The sequence below is a fragment of the Pipistrellus kuhlii genome, unplaced genomic scaffold (genome assembly GCF_014108245.1).
Source record: "Pipistrellus kuhlii isolate mPipKuh1 unplaced genomic scaffold, mPipKuh1.p scaffold_m20_p_11, whole genome shotgun sequence".
NCBI lineage: Eukaryota > Metazoa > Chordata > Mammalia > Chiroptera > Vespertilionidae > Pipistrellus > Pipistrellus kuhlii.
The window spans coordinates 22,178,448-22,194,848 of record NW_023425416.1 but is presented as its reverse complement, the minus strand read 5'-3'; the positions used below and the strand labels follow the sequence as shown (position 1 = coordinate 22,194,848).

Genomic DNA, 16,401 nt, shown 5'->3' with positions numbered 1-16,401 from the left:
TGTGTGTGCCCGCACAGGGCCAAACACCAGCTCCCCCGTCCCGGCCATGCCCTGCCGGCTGCGGAGGCCTCGCCACGGCCTGGCGGTGTCGCTCCTTCAGCCAAGGCCCCGAGCTCTGCACCGGGCATGGCTCCCGTGGAGACCCACCCGTCCTGGCGGTGTTTCTGACCTGGACAGCTAGAGCCCTCTGCGCCGCACATTCCCTCTCGGGCAAACCATTCTACTTCTCTGGGCCTCGTTTCCTGTCTGCCTCATGGGGGTGACGATAGCACCTGCTTCCCAGGGTGGAGGGAGGGGAGATTGGGTGTAAAATTATAGGGTTATAGGGCCAGGTGCCGAGAACTGTCCAGGTGCACAGAGAGGTCTGTGTGAGCAGTGGCTGCCGCTGTCATGAGCGTGACCGTTAGTTCTATTGGCCTGGGCATCCGCTCAGGCCTGGTTTGATGCCAGACCCCAAGGTCTCCCTGATGAGCAAATAGGAGAAAAGACCCTGGGCAGGCCTCCAGCCTCTGACCTTGGCTGGTGACCTCAAGGTGACAGGTGGATCATCCTGTTTCCAAATCTTCCCAGCCAGACGTGGGCAGGAGAGCAGAGCAGGCAGCCCCAGGGCCGGCCCCCGTGTATGGCTGTGGGCGCTCCGCTCTCTCGGGGTCCCAGCCGGCAGGCCCTCAGAGTGTGAGGAGGCAGGACATGGCACCCCGGGGACCCGGGCGGGAGAGGAGCTCCAAACTCCCAGCTCAGAGAGGCCACCGAGTTGGCACGGTGGGCACAGCCCCTGGCCTCTGCCCCTCAGCCTGGGCCTCAGTTTCTGGCCTGAGAGTGACAGATGGGAGTTCGAAGACCAGTTCTGCCCTCTGACCTCAGCCACTCCCGCCTCTCTGAACGTCCGATTCTTTTTATTTTATATGTTTTAAAAAATATATATTTTCATCAGTGTCAGAGAGGAAGGGAGAGGGAGAGAGAGAAACATCGATGCTGAGAGAGAATCATTGATCTGCTGTCTCCTGCACGGAGCCCGGACATGTGCCCTGACCGGGAATCGAACCGTGACCGCCTGGTTCATGGGTCAGCGCTCAAGCACTGAGCCACACTGGACAGGCATGGACCTCGGGAATAGCCTCAGTGGCTCCACCTCTGCCGTCGGAACGATGACGCCCAGGCCCTCCCTGGGACCCTGGGAGCTGGCGCCTCTGCCCAGGGCTATGGCACCAGGGCCTTCCCAGCGCCCGTTTCTCATGGGCCATTCAGAAGTCGGGTTCCTTTTCTCTGAATCGTTTTCACGTGTGCCATCTGAAAGCTGGCTTCCAGGGCCGGCGGGGTCTTGGGGTGTGGGCACAGCCCCCATTTTACAGGGGCCGATCCTCACCTCAGCCTCCTGGCGCCTCTAAGAGGCATGGGAGGGATCCAGGTCTACCACTCGACAGGCTATTTCCCTCTCTCTGGGCCTCGGCTTCCTCATCTGTAAAATGGGGCCGGTATTCCTCCCTGCCCATGGAGACGCCATCAGGATCAAGTGAGATGGCTGGGACTCCCTGGCACGTTGCCCTCCCTGGTGCTGTAGACCTTACAGTTTGTTTTTTAAAAAATTATATTTTATTGATTTAAAAAAAAAAAAAAAAAAAAAGGAAGAGAGAGGGATAGAGAGTCAGAAACATCGATGAGAGAGAATCATCGATCATCCGCCGCCTGCACAACCCCCACTGGGGTACATGCCCTTGACCAGAATCGAATCCGGGACCCTTCAGTCTGCAGGCCGACGCTCTATCCACTGAGCCAGACCGGTTTCGGCCGGACCTTACAGTTTTGTTGCTGGTGTGTTCTCACGCCTGCTGCCGGTGGCGTGCCTGCACAGGCAGGCCGGGTGGCCGTCCCTTCTGAAATGCCTCCTCGGCCAGCTCCGCCGCCTTGTGTTTTGCCCGCAGAGCCCTCAGGACTGCCCCCAGATCCTGCCTTCGCCCCTGGCCCCCATGCCCACCGGCAGCTCCCAGACCTTCCCCGTGCGCCTGGCCAGCGCTGCCTTCTTCCAGGTGAGTGGAGGGAGGCCGGCCGGCTGGGAGGGGCGGGAGGCTGGGGGAGCTGCGTCCCCCGGGGCCCCGTGCTGCGGGCCCACCACCCTGTTTCGGTGTCCTCGCTCTGAGTGTCCAGGTTCTGCTAGAGAGAGCCCCGCTCTGGCTGCACGGAAAAGGGAACGGGAAGTGGGTGGTGAGGCCTAGGCCAAGCGGACAGCAGGCCGCCAAAAGGGAACCCTGGCCAGGATCCCCAGACCCCTCTGCCCTCTCCAGATCCCCGGCAGAGCCGGGCCACAGCCCACGGTGGGCACTGCCCATGTGTGCCCCGCCCTGCCCCACCCCCAGGCTGAAATGAGACCCTGAACACATCTCCCAGGGGTGGCTGCCAGGAGAACGGCCAGAGAGCCCCTGCCGCCCCCGCCCATTGTCCAGACGGGGAAGATGAGGTTCGGAAAAGGGACGTGGCCGCCCCTGGGTCACAGCAAGTCAGGCGAGACCCGCGCCCTAGCCCTGGACTCTGGATCGAGTGCTTGCTCTTCCCCACACCCAGCCTCCCCTCCCGTCCCCCTCTTCCCATCTGGGCTGGGGGAGGGGATGGCGCCCCTTCCTGGGTCCTTTCTGGGTGGGAAGCGTTGATGAGTCCTGGCCGCGCGCCAGCCACCCCCTTCCCCAGCTCCTGGGTGCTCGCCATCTGTCACTTTCACGGGGAAGCTGGGGCCTGTCGTCACTCGGGGGGCCACGTGCCGGGCGCCCGGATGGGGCTGGGCTGGAGCTCTGTGTGGGGCAGGGGGGCCCTGCAGCCTTTGGGGCTGAGCCTCCCCGAGCTCCCAGGGGTCTGGGTCCCTGCGGAGCACCCTGCAGCCTTCCGGGCTGCACGAACCCGCCCTCGCTCCCGAGGTTCCTGCAGCCCCGGAAGCTGGAAGCTGCACCGTGCTCCGGGTTTGGTCCTGGCTGCTGCTTTCCGGCTCTTCGGGGACGCGTGTCTTCCTTCTCTGACCTCAGTGACTGCCCTCCCTCCCTCAGGCCTGCTTCTAGAGCCCTGGGGGTGGGGCGGGCAGAGCCCCCTGCCTGGGGCCTGCAGCAGCAGCCTTGTTTGCTGAGCCTACAGCCTGGGGGCCCCGGGACAGGCTGGCCCTGCCGGCCCCCAGGTGGCCATGGCCTGCGCTTGGGGACTCAGGCAGACCCACGTCTCCGCTTAGCATCGCGGGGGACCAGTGGGCTCTCAGCCCTGTCAGCAGCCACTTTGCTGTGCTGGCTGGCTGGCTGCAGAGCGAAGGGGGTGGGGGCGGGGCCGGGGAGAGGCTGCTGACCTGCTTTCTCCTCGGGGTGTCTCATCTGCAATTGATAGGAGACAAACAGGAAGTCCTGCCACGTGGCTGCCTAACTCATGAAACCCGAGTTTGTTCGCTCGGCAAATATTTGCTGATGCTGCTCCCCAGAAGCCCCGGGCTGGGCCCAGGGCAAGATGAGACTGGGGATTCGGGCCCTGTCTATTCATCCATCATTTATCGAGCGCCTTCTGCATACTAATAGCAACCAGCACATATTAGGCACCCATAGTGTACAACCTGCTGAAGATATACAATTTCCACTTTTCTCAGCAACCCTACAGAATGGGGAGGCTTGCTGCGTTGCAGAGTTTAGAAAGCCAAGGCTCATGCAGAGGGTTGCACAGCTAGGAAGTCGCAGAGATGGGACTCACACCCAGGCCTGTGTGAGGGAGAGCCTGAGCTCTTTCTACTGCCGTCAGCTCCCCAGGTGTCAGAGGGATCAAGTCCCAGCCCCGACCCTCACTGGCGGGTGAGGGGACAGGATAGGTGGGCAGAGCCTGGGCATGGGGATAAGGGCATCCTGGCATACAGGGTGGGGAGCAGGCGGTAGGGCCTCTGCATGCACCAACTGCTTCCTGCTGACTGAGTGATCGAATGAGGGTGCCCTGGTTTGAGGGGGCCTGGGAAGGCTTGGAATGTGGGATATGTGAGCTGGATTTGAAGACTGTGGAGTTTTGCTGGGTGACAGGAGGAGAGAGAAGCCTTTTGGGTGGGAGAAGGGGCTTGGTCAGAGGCCTGAGGGCAGGACAGTCTGTGCTGTGTCCCAGAGTGTGCTGCTGCCCGGGCATGGGCTTGTGGGGCAGCGGTGTGGGGTGTGGGGTGTGGGGTGTTAGGTGTGGATGTTATGGTGTGGGGTGTTACGGTGTGGGGTGTGGGGTATTATGGTGTGGGGTGTGGGGTGTTACGGTGTGGGGTGTTACGGTGTGGGGTGTGGATGTTACGGTGTGGGGTGTGGGGTGTTACGGTGTGGGGTGTGGGGTGTTATGGTGTGGGGTGTGGGGTGTTAGGTGTGGGGTGTTATGGTGTGGGGTGTGGGGTGTGGGGTGTTACGGTGTGGGGTGTTACGGTGTGGGGTGTTACGGTGTGGGGTGTTACGGTGTGGGGTGTTACAGTGTGGGGTGTGGGGTGTGGGGTGTTACAGTGTGGGGTGTGGAGTGTGGGGTGTTACGGTGTGGGGTGTCACGGTGTGGGGTGTAGGGTGTGGGGTGTTATGGTGTGGGGTGTTACGGTGTGGGGTGTGGGGTGTTACGGTGTGGGGTGTGGGGTGTTACGGTGTGGGGTGTGGGGTGTGGGGTGTGGGGTGTTACGGTGTGGGGTGTGGGGTGTGGGGTGTTACGGTGTGGGGTGTTATGGTGTGGGGTGTGGGGTGTTACGGTGTGGGGTGTGGGGTGTTAAGTGTGCTGAGTAAAAGACTCTCGTTTGGGCCCTAAGGGGTTGGAGAGGCTTTTGGTTTCAGGGAGCGCACAGGCTGAAGCTCTAGGATAGGGGTGTCGAACTCAATCAGAGAAGGGGCCAAAATCTAAAATCCAGCCTAAATCGCGGGCCGAATGGTTTATTGAACAGTCATAAACTGTCATTGTGATGGAAACGCAGCGGAGTGCAGTGATGACAGCGCGGTGCGGGCCACATTGCAAGGCCTGGCGGGACGGATTTGGCCCGAGGGCCTTGTGTTTGACACATGTGCCCTAGGAGTTCACGTCCCCCTTGCCCCCTCGAGCACTGGGCCTGGAGGCAGGAAAGGGCATTCCAGGCGGAGGCTGAGAGCAGGACCAAGCCCGCTGTCCCAGGCAGAGTCTGTGAGGTGCTGATGGAGTTGGAGGGCAGGGGTGCTGACCAGACTCCCCCCCCCTCATTCCCCGCAGAGCGCGGCCCTGGAGTGTAACTTCGGGCCGGAGGAGATCTTTGAGGCTGTGTGGGTGAATGACTCCGCGGTGCTCTGTAACCACGTGGTGGTGAGTGCTGTGGCTCCGGCGGGCGGGGGGCAGGGAGAGGACGGACAAGCCCATGTGCTGCATTGTCTCCTTCCACCTGGCCGCCCGCTCCTGCGGGTCCCCGTTCCCAGCAGCTCTGCCCCGCCGTCTCCAGCATCCTCTCCCCGCGGAGACCGGACGGTGTCCACACCCCCGTGCTTTCCCCTCCTTCTGCAGCTGCACACGACCCAGAAGAGCCAGGTGTTCCCGCTCAGCCTGCAGCTGAAGGGGCGGCCCGCTCGCTTCCTGGACAGCCCGGACCCCATGGCAGGTTGGAGGCCCCCCCCGTGGCTCCCGGGGACCCGGCCTCACTGGGTGGGCTCAGCCGCGGGGGTCTCACTCCAGGGCTCCCCAGACAGCCCCAGCGGCCCCTCCCCGCCATTCCCTAATGCACACAGGCTCTCGGCTGCCAGCCCTGCCATCCAGCACCTGGTCACTGAGTATTTGCTTATTTAAGAAAAACAGCAACCCAAAGATTTACTTTTTCCTCAGTTTACATACTCATAGGTGGGATTGGGGCTCCACTCTCTGCCATCAATTTTTAAAAATATATATTTTATTGATTTTTTACAGAGAGGAAGGGAGACGGATAAAGAGATAGAAACATCGATGAGAGAGAATCATTGATCAGCTGCCTCTTGCACACCCCTTACTGGGGATGTGCCCGCAACCAAGGTACATGCCCTTGACCGGAATCCAACCTGGGACCTTTCAGTCCATAGGCCGATGCTCTATCCACTGAGCCAAACCGGAGTCAGCAATTTAAAAAAAAAAAAAATGATTTAAATGTTTTATGGAATTTATTGTGGTGACATTGTCATACGTGTGCATTGAGCAGCTACCACGCCCTTGGGCCACCTCCACGCCAATGGCTGTGTAGCCTCAGACATGTCCTTACCCTTCCCTTCCCGCCACCGTGTCCCCAGGAGAAAGGAGGGCCCAGGGCCTCCTGAAGGGGCGGGGATGACGCACACAGAGCTAGCGGGCGCCGGGGGCTCCATCGGCCCCAAACACTGGCTGGTATCCCTCTCCTCGGATGTGTGAATCCGCTCTCCGAAGGCCTGTCTGTCCACGGGGAGTCTCAGACATCCCCAGTGGACACGGGCTCCCCACATCCCCACCCAGGGGCCTCAGACCCACCTGCACACCGAGGCCCTGGAGAATCCTCCCTGGAGGACTTCTCGGGCCCCTCCCAGGGTCTGTGGCTCCGTGTCTCCAGCATCCCGGAGCTCTGCCGGGGGGCAAAGAGACCCACTCAGACCTGAGTGCGAATCCCAGCTCCGTCACTCACGGGCTGTGTGACTTGGACCAGTCTCTCGACCTCTCTGAGCCTCGCCTGCCTCTCTCTCTCTCTCTTTTTTTTTTTTTTTTAAATATATATATATTTTACTGATTTTTTTACAGACAGGAAGAGAGGGGTAGAGAGTTAGAAACATCGATGAGAGAGAAACATCAATCAGCTGCCTCTTGTACACCCCCTACTGGGGATGTGCCTGCAACCAAGGTACATGCCCTTGACCAGAATCGAACCCGGGACCTTTTAGTCCACAGGCTGATGCTCTATCCATTGAGCCAAACCGGTTTTGGCTGAGCCTCGTCTCTTGTCTGTCAAATGGGGCTAACACCCAGTGTCCGTCGGATAGAACTGAGTGGGGATGGAGGATGTTAATGAGGCTGTGGCTGTCCTGGGCTGAGCACAGGCCCCAGAAGGTTTGGAGGAAGTTCTAAGAACCTCCTGGGGTCCGGACCCTCGGGGACAGGACCTGCCTCTGGGTGGGACCGCGGTGAGGGGGTGCGTGTGGAGGGGACGGCGGTCACGGGGCTGACCCCGCCTCCGTGTCTCCCCAGTGGAGGTCTATAACTGCGCCGTGGGCAGCCCCGACTGCTCTCAGTGCCTGGGCCGCGAGGACCGGGGCCACCTGTGCGTGTGGAGTGACGGCTGCCGCCTGCGGGGGCCCCTGCAGCCCCTGCCTGGAGCCTGCCCTGCCCCCGAGATCCGGGCGGTAAGCACCCCCTCCACCCCAATGGAAGCCCCCCTGCGCTCCTGCACAGCACAGGTGCCTGCTCACACCCAGCACACGCATGCGCCGTTACACATATGGCACACGCCCAGCACACACATGTGCTGTTACCTGTTGGACCCCTGGTGCCAGGCCTCTGCAGGGCTGGGGACATCGCAGTGAACAAAACCGAGTGCCCGCCCTCACGGGGCGCATGGTTTAGCTAAGGGTGAGCAAGGAAATAAGCTCCACACAGGAGGCGGCAAGCGCCCGGAGAAAAGTCGCAGGGCAGGGGCTTGGGAGGCGGGAGGTGGAGACGCCGGACGGAGGGGACATGGTGACAGCGGAGGATGCCAGTTACTCCCAAGTTACTCCGTTTTAATTAAGAAAATCGTCTCAGGGAGTGATTCTGATTGCTCAGCCTGGTGGGTCTGATGGTTTGAGCCTGAGTCAGGGGCCCACCCCAGGCCCAGGCAGCTCTGGCTGGGATGCAGGATCGTGTGGTCAGATCCTATATCTGGCTGGGATATAGGATCGTGTACCCTCAGGACATCCCCACCCCTGCCCCACAAATAGCATTGAGTGTGTACATACACTCTGTGGCCCCAGACCCCAGGGGGGTTCATCTCTCGCACACACGCGCACACACACACACACGCACACGCACACGCACACACGCACACGCACACGCACACACGCACACCCTCACTCTCACCCTCACTGGCAGCCCCAGTGACCTGTGACGTGACTGGCAATGCCAGCATTCTCCGAGCCTGCCCTAAGTGGCCGGTCTGTGCCCCCCCCCCCCCCCCCCTGCCCCGGGTGCCTGTGGCAGTGCTGGGGATCCCTGCCAGCACCCCGGCCTCAGAACCCCGCTCTCTGGTCGCCCGGCAGATCGAGCCCCTGAGCGGCCCCTTGGACGGCGGGACCCTGCTGACCATCCACGGCAGGAACCTGGGCCGGCGGCTCGGCGACGTGGCCCACGGCGTGTGGATCGGCGGGGTGGCCTGTGAGCCGCTGGCCGACAGATACACCGTGTCCGAGGAGTAAGTGGCGGGCAGTCCCCGGGGCAGTTTGAGTGACCTCTGGCCTTCCACCTGGCAGGGTCATCTCTGCCCCCCTTCCCCCTTGGCCACCCCACCCTCCTCAGCAGACAGCCTGCCCCCCGCCCCCGAAGTGGCTCCCTCCCAGGTCCCCTGGGCCCTGCTCCATCATTCCCACCACACGTCATGCCCTTCGCTGCTCGCGACTCCATTCAGCCTTCAGTGCCCGCTCCTCTGGGGAGCCCTCCCATGTGGTTGGCAAACCATGTGAATTAACTATTCAAAGTTTTCTTTTAACTCATTTACATCTATATTATCTGTATAGATAGGGAGAAATAGCCAAGATTTACTGTTAAATGGGGAAAAAAAACAATTCCAGGTTTAGAATAGAGTATAAACATGGCTAATTTTTGTTTAAGAAAACACGGTCTTATTAAAGATACAATGAAGTTATGAAAGGTCAGTCCACAGAGCCAAACATCAACAGGACAATGATTTGAAATGTCTTTTGGGAGCCAAATTTTTTAAACTTAAACTTCTTCGAACGCCACGTCTTCAAAATAGGCTCACCCAGGCCGTGGTATTTTGTGGAAGAGCCACACTCAAGGGGCCAAAGAGCCGCAGTTTGCCGACCACGGGTTTAGACCAGTCCAGCTTCCACAGAGGCCTTGCTCTGGTGAAAAGACAAAAAGTGCAGTAGGAGAGGGTGTGGCTGCTGGTGCGGTGCCGAGATCCGGGCCTGCTGCCATCGGCCTGGCCCCAGGGGCCCCAGCACACCTTTGGGGGCCGAGAGTAAATGAACTGGGTGTTGTTTTGGAGCCCACAGGTCAGGCTTGCAGAGAAGGCCACCGGCCCAGCGAATGCTCTGTGGGTCACAGAACTTTCAAGTGCCCTAAGAGACTGTCTTGTCTGACCCCTTGTCCTAGTCTTGCAGAATTGTGTGAAAATTGTAGGCAGGGGGATGGGGGGGTGGTGTCTCTGGGAACAGCCAGGATGACACTTAGTAAGGTGACCAGACGTCCCGTCCCGCCAAAAGGGGGACGTCTGGTCACCTTACACTTGGGGGGTGGCCTCAGTGGTTGTTTTCCAACTGGTAGGGAACTCGGGGGGCAGGGAGAGGGGGTAATGCCCTCCGGCGTGTCCCAGTTGAATGCCAGCCCCGGCTGGGAGTGGGAGAAACAGGTGATTGGATACAATGGGAGCGCACACATCCTGGGGTGCCACTGGGGACATAGTCCCGGGGGAGAAATGGGGCGGTGCCTGGTGGGCCCCACGCCCGGCCGGCAGCTCTCCTGACCACAGCTGCCTCCCCCAGGATTGTGTGCGCTACAGGGCCGGCCCCGGGGCCCTTCTCCGACGTGGTGACGGTGAACGTGTCCAAGGAGGGCAAGTCGCGGGAGCGCTTCTCCTATGTGGTAAGGGAGGCCCCGCCCACGGCCCCGCCCACCCAGCCACCCAGCCAGGCTCACCCCCCGCGGGCTCCAGGCCTGACCACCTGCCTCCCACCCCACAGCTGCCCCTGGTCCACTCGCTGGAGCCCGCCGTGGGCCCCAAGGCGGGGGGCACCAGGATCACCATCCGCGGGAGCGACCTCCACGTGGGCTCCGAGCTCCAGGTCCTGCTGAACAGCACGGAGCCCTGCACCGAGCTCACGTAAGCCCCCGGGCCCGGCCGCCCCCTGCGGCCCATAGGAACCGCGGGGGTGGGGGTGCTACCCTGGGACCACGCATCACCCCTTAGCCAAGCCCTTTCCCCTCTGAGCCTCAGCTTCCTCATCGGGCAAGAACAGGTTTGGCTCAGTGGGTAGAGCGTCGGCCTGCGGACTGAAGGGTCCCAGGTTCGATTCCCATCAGGGGCATGTGCGTTGGTTGCGGGCATATCCCCAGTAGGGGGTGTGCAAGAGGCAGAAAAAGAAAGAAAGAACGGGGTTATGGGAAGGACTCTGTGCCCAGCACACAGTAGGCGCTTCCTAAGTGACAGCTGTGGTGACATGGTGGTGATGGCAGACACTCTGAGACCCTTAGCTCCTGGTGAAACAGCTCTGTCTTTATCATGCACTTAACGTGTACCGGCAGCAGGCTTCGCTGACGGTGAAGACAAAGAGATGAGCCCCGCGCAGTCTCAGGCCTCAGGGAAAAGCTCCCGCAGGGAACGGAAGTGTCCAGCGGGGTTGGATCGGGAGGAAAGTCCGGGCTTTCGGAGCCACGGGGCAGGGCCCCCGCCCGGGGCAGGAGTTGGGGGAGGAGCTCCTGGAGGGCTTCTCGGAGGCGGCGGCGCTGGGCCCCGGGGAAGGACAGGCAGGGTCACAGGGAAGGGGAGCTGTTCTCTGCGGAGAGGACGGCCCGAGCCACGCCTGGCAGTGGGAGAACAGAAACGGATTTGTGTGCCAGAGGGCAGACGAGCAGGGGGCGGGGGTCCGCGGGGCAGGGGGTGTTGGGTCGGGGCGAGCCGTGTGGGGTGGGGGCCCCCCTGACCCCGCTCGCCGCCCTGCCCTCCCACAGGCGCTCGGAGACCAGCATCACCTGCACGGTGCCCGGTGGCACCCTGCCGGCCCCCGTGCCCGTGTGCGTGCGCTTCGAGCGCCGGGGCTGTGTGCGCGGCAACCTCACCTTCCGGTACATGCGGAACCCGGTCATCGTGGCCATCAGCCCCCGGCGCAGCCCCGTCAGGTGAGGCCCCGGCCCCGGCCCCGGCCCCCACCCCCGGCGGGCCTCGCGCTCCGGGGCTGCGGGCGGCTGACGGGCTCGCTGTCCCCGCAGCGGAGGCAGGACCATCACGGTGGCCGGCGAGCGTTTCCACATGGTGCAGAACGTGTCCATGGCCGTGCACCTCATCGGCCGCCAGCCCACGGTGAGCGGGGCGGGGGGCGGCGGAGGTGGGGGGCGGCTGGCAGCCCTCGCTCTGCAGCCTCTCTCCGTCTCTCCCTCTCCCCTGCCTCCTCGTCTCTCTCTCTCTCTGCTTTCCTGTCTCCCTAAATCTTAAAACCCTTCCCCATTTCTCCATGTCTGTCTGTTCACACCCGCGCCCCCCCCCCCCCCCCCCGCACTCACCCCAACCTTGGCCATGGCCCTCTCCCGCCAGCTCTGCAAGGTCCTCAACTCCACCCTCATCACCTGCCCCTCCCCGGGGGCCCTGAGCAACGCGTCGGCCCCCGTGGATTTCTTCATCAACGGGCGGGCCTACGCCGACGAGGTGGCGGTGGCCGAGGAGCTGCTGGACTCGGAGGAGGCGCAGCGGGCCAGCAGGTTCCGCCTGGACTACCTGCCCGACCCTCAGTTCTCCACGGCCAAGCGGGAGAAGTGGATCAAGCACCACCCGGGGGAGCCCCTCACCCTCGTCATCCACGTGAGCGCCGGGGGGGGGGGGGGGGGGGACCGGGCTGGGGCCGGGGACCGGGCCCGGGGCGGGAGGGGGCCGAGCTCGGCGGGGCCCGGGTGAGCCTCCCTCCTCCGCCCCCACAGAAAGAACAGGATGGCCTGGGGCTGGAGCAGCACGAGTACCGGGTGAAGATAGGCCAGGTGGCCTGCGACATCCAGATCGTCTCCGAGCGGGTCATCCACTGCTCCGTCAACGAGTCCCTGGGCACGGCCGAGGGGCAGCTGCCCATCACGGTGAGCGGGCGGGCGGGCGGGCGGGCGGGGCTCCCAGCCCGTCTGTCTGCAGGTGCCTGTCCCTGGCTCGGCACTTTGGAGCTGAGCCTCCCATGCTCGGTGGCATAGGAGGCAGAGCAGAGCAGACTTGACATCCCTGCTCGACAGAGGAGGACATGGGGCCGAGGGCGTCGGGACCTGCCCGAGGTCAGGGATGGCCGGATGGGGCGGACTCTGAAAGGCCATAAGAAATCGCCCCTGTTCTAGGCACGCTCCTTAGAGTCTGGGCTGCCGGTCATCCCACAGGGTCATCCCACAGGCGGCAGAGAGAGGGCCCAGAAAGGGGGATCCTCTCTGCACTGCCCCTGCTGGCATGCCTCCGGGGCTGGGAGCTCACTTCCTCGCAGGCAGGCAGCTCTGACTGGGAAAGCTCCCTTCCGTCTGCACCTCAGGCCCCGTTCTGCCCTCGGAGTCCTCAGACACCTCCTGTTCCCAGGACAGCCCTATAGACAGCGGGGTCAGCAGCCACACCCCGAGAACGGCCTTGGCTCCTCCACCACGCCCCCCAGGCTGTAGTAATAATGACATTCCCTCCCCCTCCCCTCCCTAAGTTTCCAGTTTCTCCTGTGTGGCAGGCCCAGGACTAGAAGTGTGACAAGCATGACCTCCTGTAGTCCTCACACACCCCTGGAGGGGGCGCGGCTGGCTGTGTGTGAGGGGACCTGCCCAGGCCGCCTCGCTAGCTAGGAGAAGAGCCGAGGCCCCTACAGCCCCTCCCCTGTCCTGTGCAGATCCAGGTCGGGAACTTCAACCAGACCATCGCCACGCTGCAGCTGGGCGGCAGCGAGACGGCCATCATCGTGTCCATCGTCATCTGCAGCGTGCTGCTGCTGCTCTCCGTGGTTGGTAAGGAGCCCCCCTCTCCCCCCCGTGACACCTCGGAGGGCAGGCCGACCCCCGGACCCCCCTGCAGATGGGCAGAGAGAAGAGAAGGCGTAGTGGCTGGGGGCACAGCCGGAACACACTTGGGCGGGGGGCAGGAACAGGTCCTGCGCCCAGAGGTGGGTGAGGGGTGCCTGGCTACAGCACGAAGTGGGGATAGGTGCTGGGGGGGCACGCAGAGGGAGTTGGAACCTTCCTATCTAATCCTTAGGGAGCTGCTGGCGGTACTTGAGAGAGGGCTGTCACACCACCATTAGAGCGGTGGTTATGGAGGTAACAGTGTCACCCAGCAATGCCACTCCTGGGTGGTGTCTAACCCAACAGACATGAAAACACGTTCACACAAAACTCGTGCATGAAAACTCGTCCTGGCCTTGTTCGTAACAGCCAGAAAGAGAGACATCCGTCCGTTTAAAGAAGACGGTTCTAATGGCTTTTAGTTGTGCACCGTCACCCGGTGAGTGAGCACAATGCAATGGAGACGCGCACACACGAAGTGCTGACATTATGCCGGACGGAAAGCCGCTCGCCAAAGACCACGTGTGGTCGGCTCCCAGGTGATGGTGCACAACTAAGAGCCGTTAGAACCGTCTTCTTTAAATGGACGGCTGGGTTCCAGGGCGTGTGCATTGTATCTTAACAAATATTCAATGTAGGAAATGTTAGGGAATCAATGAACTAAAAAAAACACACATCCATCATTAACGCCCTGTATATTTTGGTATGTTTCTTGACGGTCTTTTACAGTTTTATATAATATTTACAATATGTACAAATATATATTATATATAAGAATATAAAATATTTTAATATTATATGTATTACACATATCTATCCCTTCTCCCAACTCAGAAAGGGATTATAAGATAATACCTCTTTGTAACCTGCTTTTAAAAGTTTCTCAATTCACAAGTAACACTAGGTCATTGTAGAAAGAATTGAAAATGCTAAAACAAAAAAAAATACCACCACAAATCACCCATAATTCTCTTTCACATGTAATCCATCCATAGGGAAAGCCACTGTTTTCACACACACACACACACACACACACAATCCTTTTGTAAGAACGGGGCACTGAGCCTTATTTGACTGGTTTCCCCAAACCCTTTGCCCCCTAGGAGCCAGGCAGCCTGCTGGGGAAGGGAGGCCTGGCCACCGGCCACGCCTGCCCCAGAGGAGGGGCCGCTGAGGCCAACCCCTCCCGCCAGGCCCTGCGCCCAGCAGGTGCCGGCAGCGCCCCTTGGCTCTCTCAGGGGCTCCCGAGGCCTGACCCCTCTCCGCTGCCCGCAGCCCTGTTTGTCTTCTGCACCAAGAGCCGCCGCGCGGAGCGCTACTGGCAGAAGACCCTGCTGCAGATGGAGGAGATGGAGTCTCAGATCCGAGAGGAGATCCGCAAAGGTAGGGGGTGGGGACCGGCGGGACCCCGGGCCTCGGCTCGCCCAGCGGGGGAAGGGGTCTGAGACGCGCTCACCTCTGCCCTCCTGTCGCCAGGCTTCGCCGAGCTGCAGACGGACATGACGGACCTGACCAAGGAGCTGAACCGCAGCCAGGGCATCCCCTTCCTGGAGTACAAGCACTTTGTGACCCGCACGTTCTTCCCCAAGGTCAGCCCTCGCCCCCGCCTGCCACCGCGGGGCCCTGGGCTGTGCCAGGGACCGCACCGCTCCCGAGGGCACCTGTGTGCAGACGGGGAAGCTTGGCTGGTGGGCCTCTGAGCCGTGCCAGTCCCCAGGGCCTGCCGGGAAGGGGCCCAGGCCTCACCCCCGCTTTCCCTCATTGTCCACTCGGTGTGGGACTGTCCATAGAGGAGCTGGCTGCGGCCCTCTGCCCTCCGGGGGGAGCAGAGGCGGCCCAGGCTGCGTGTGTCCTGCAGCCTCGCTTACGTCGGCCCCTTCCCAGCCAGGCTTCTCTCGGTCTCCACCTACCCTCTGCCTGCCCACCCCACCCCCTTCCTCGCCCCTTTCTGTTCCTGGCCGCGGCCCTGTCCCCGCTTTCCCTGGCCGGCCCAGAGCCTCCTCTGGCCCTGTGCCTCCGTTTCCCTTTTCCACGCCCGGCGGCTTTCGTGCTCCTGAAAGCCGTGTGCCCTCGGGCACTGCTGCAGCTCGGCGGGCGCGGGGCCCGCTCCTCCCTCCGGGACGCCCCCGGGACGCATGGCCCTGTCTTTCCCTGTAAAGCGTCCCTGGGCCTGGGGTGAGCATCTTGCACGCCTGTCAGGGGAGTCCAGCCCCGCTGAGGCGCCGGCTCTGCCTCCGCAGTGCTCCTCCCTCTACGAAGAGCGTTACATCCTGCCCTCCCAGACCCCCAACGCCCAGGGCAGCTCCTCCGGGCAGGAGACACACCCGCTGCTGGGGGAGTGGAAGGTGAGTACCCTGGACCCCCTCCCCTCTCCTCCTCCCCCGCCCTACACACACACACACACACACACACACACTGGGCCGTCTCCCCTCCTCCCACCCCCCTACACACACACACACACACACACACACACACACTGGGCCGCCTCCCCTCCTCCCACCCCCCTACACACACACACACACACACACACACACACACGGCCGCCTCCCCTCCTCCCTCTCCTCCCACCCCCCTACACACACACACACACACACACACACACACACACACTGGGCTGCCTCCCCTCCCCTCCCCTCCTCCCACCCCCCTACACACACACACACACACACACACTGGGCCGCCTCCCCTCCCCTCCTCCCACCCCCCTAAACACACACACACACACACACACACACACTGGGCCGCCTCCCCTCCCCTCCTCCCACCCCCCTAAACACACACACACACACACACACACTGGGCCGCCTCCCCTCCCCTCCTCCCACCCCCCTACACACACACACACACACACACACACTGGGCTGCCTCCCCTCCCCTCCCCTCCTCCCACCCCCCTAAACACACACACACACACACACACACACACACACACACGGCCGCCTGGGCCACCCAGTCCGTCAGGCTCCACTTTCGAGCTCATCGGGTCCGTTGATCCCAATCACGGGGCTGGTGGGGGGGGGCGGGGGAGACTCTGCCATTGGAAGGGAGTGAGTGCTCCATCCCAGGAGGCATGGAAGCAGCCCCTCAGGGTGTTAGAAGGGCTGCCCCTGAGCCGGGGAGAGAGGGGAGAGGACGGGGCCTCCCTAGACATCCCACCCTGCCCGGGTCCTATTGCCGTGGTCGTCAAACTGCGGCTCTCGAGCCACAGGCGGCTCTTTGGCCCCTTGAGTGTGGCTCTTCCACAAAATACCACGGCCTGGGCGAGTCTGTTTGGAAGAAGTGGCGTTAGAAGAAGTTTACGTTTAAAAAACGTGGCTCTCAAAAGAAATGTCAGTCGTTGGACTGTTGCTATTTGGCCCTGTTGACTAAGGAGTTTGCCGACCGCTGGCTTAGAGGGCAGCGGAGAGGGTCCCTGGTGAGGATGCTGGGTTACCCCCAGGGGCTTGGGCCCCACTTTTCAATTCACCCGAGCCACTGTTCCCAGTCACGGGGCGCCGG

The 16,401-nt window shown here is 62.0% G+C and overlaps 1 protein-coding gene across 1 annotated transcript in view; it reads left to right on the top strand.

Annotated features, from left to right (window-relative positions):
• The window catches only part of PLXND1 (plexin D1), a 59,884-nt gene that overhangs the window by 34,380 nt on the left and 9,103 nt on the right, over positions 1–16,401 (top strand). The window contains exons 9-23 of the mRNA XM_036431187.2: positions 1,923–2,027; positions 5,203–5,292; positions 5,488–5,581; positions 7,159–7,313; positions 8,205–8,356; positions 9,669–9,768; positions 9,867–10,006; positions 10,855–11,022; positions 11,113–11,203; positions 11,435–11,698; positions 11,815–11,964; positions 12,735–12,849; positions 14,179–14,286; positions 14,380–14,492; positions 15,144–15,248. Of these exons, the coding sequence (XP_036287080.1) occupies positions 1,923–2,027; positions 5,203–5,292; positions 5,488–5,581; positions 7,159–7,313; positions 8,205–8,356; positions 9,669–9,768; positions 9,867–10,006; positions 10,855–11,022; positions 11,113–11,203; positions 11,435–11,698; positions 11,815–11,964; positions 12,735–12,849; positions 14,179–14,286; positions 14,380–14,492; positions 15,144–15,248 (1,950 nt within the window). The remainder of the gene's footprint in view (positions 1–1,922; positions 2,028–5,202; positions 5,293–5,487; positions 5,582–7,158; positions 7,314–8,204; positions 8,357–9,668; positions 9,769–9,866; positions 10,007–10,854; positions 11,023–11,112; positions 11,204–11,434; positions 11,699–11,814; positions 11,965–12,734; positions 12,850–14,178; positions 14,287–14,379; positions 14,493–15,143; positions 15,249–16,401) is intronic.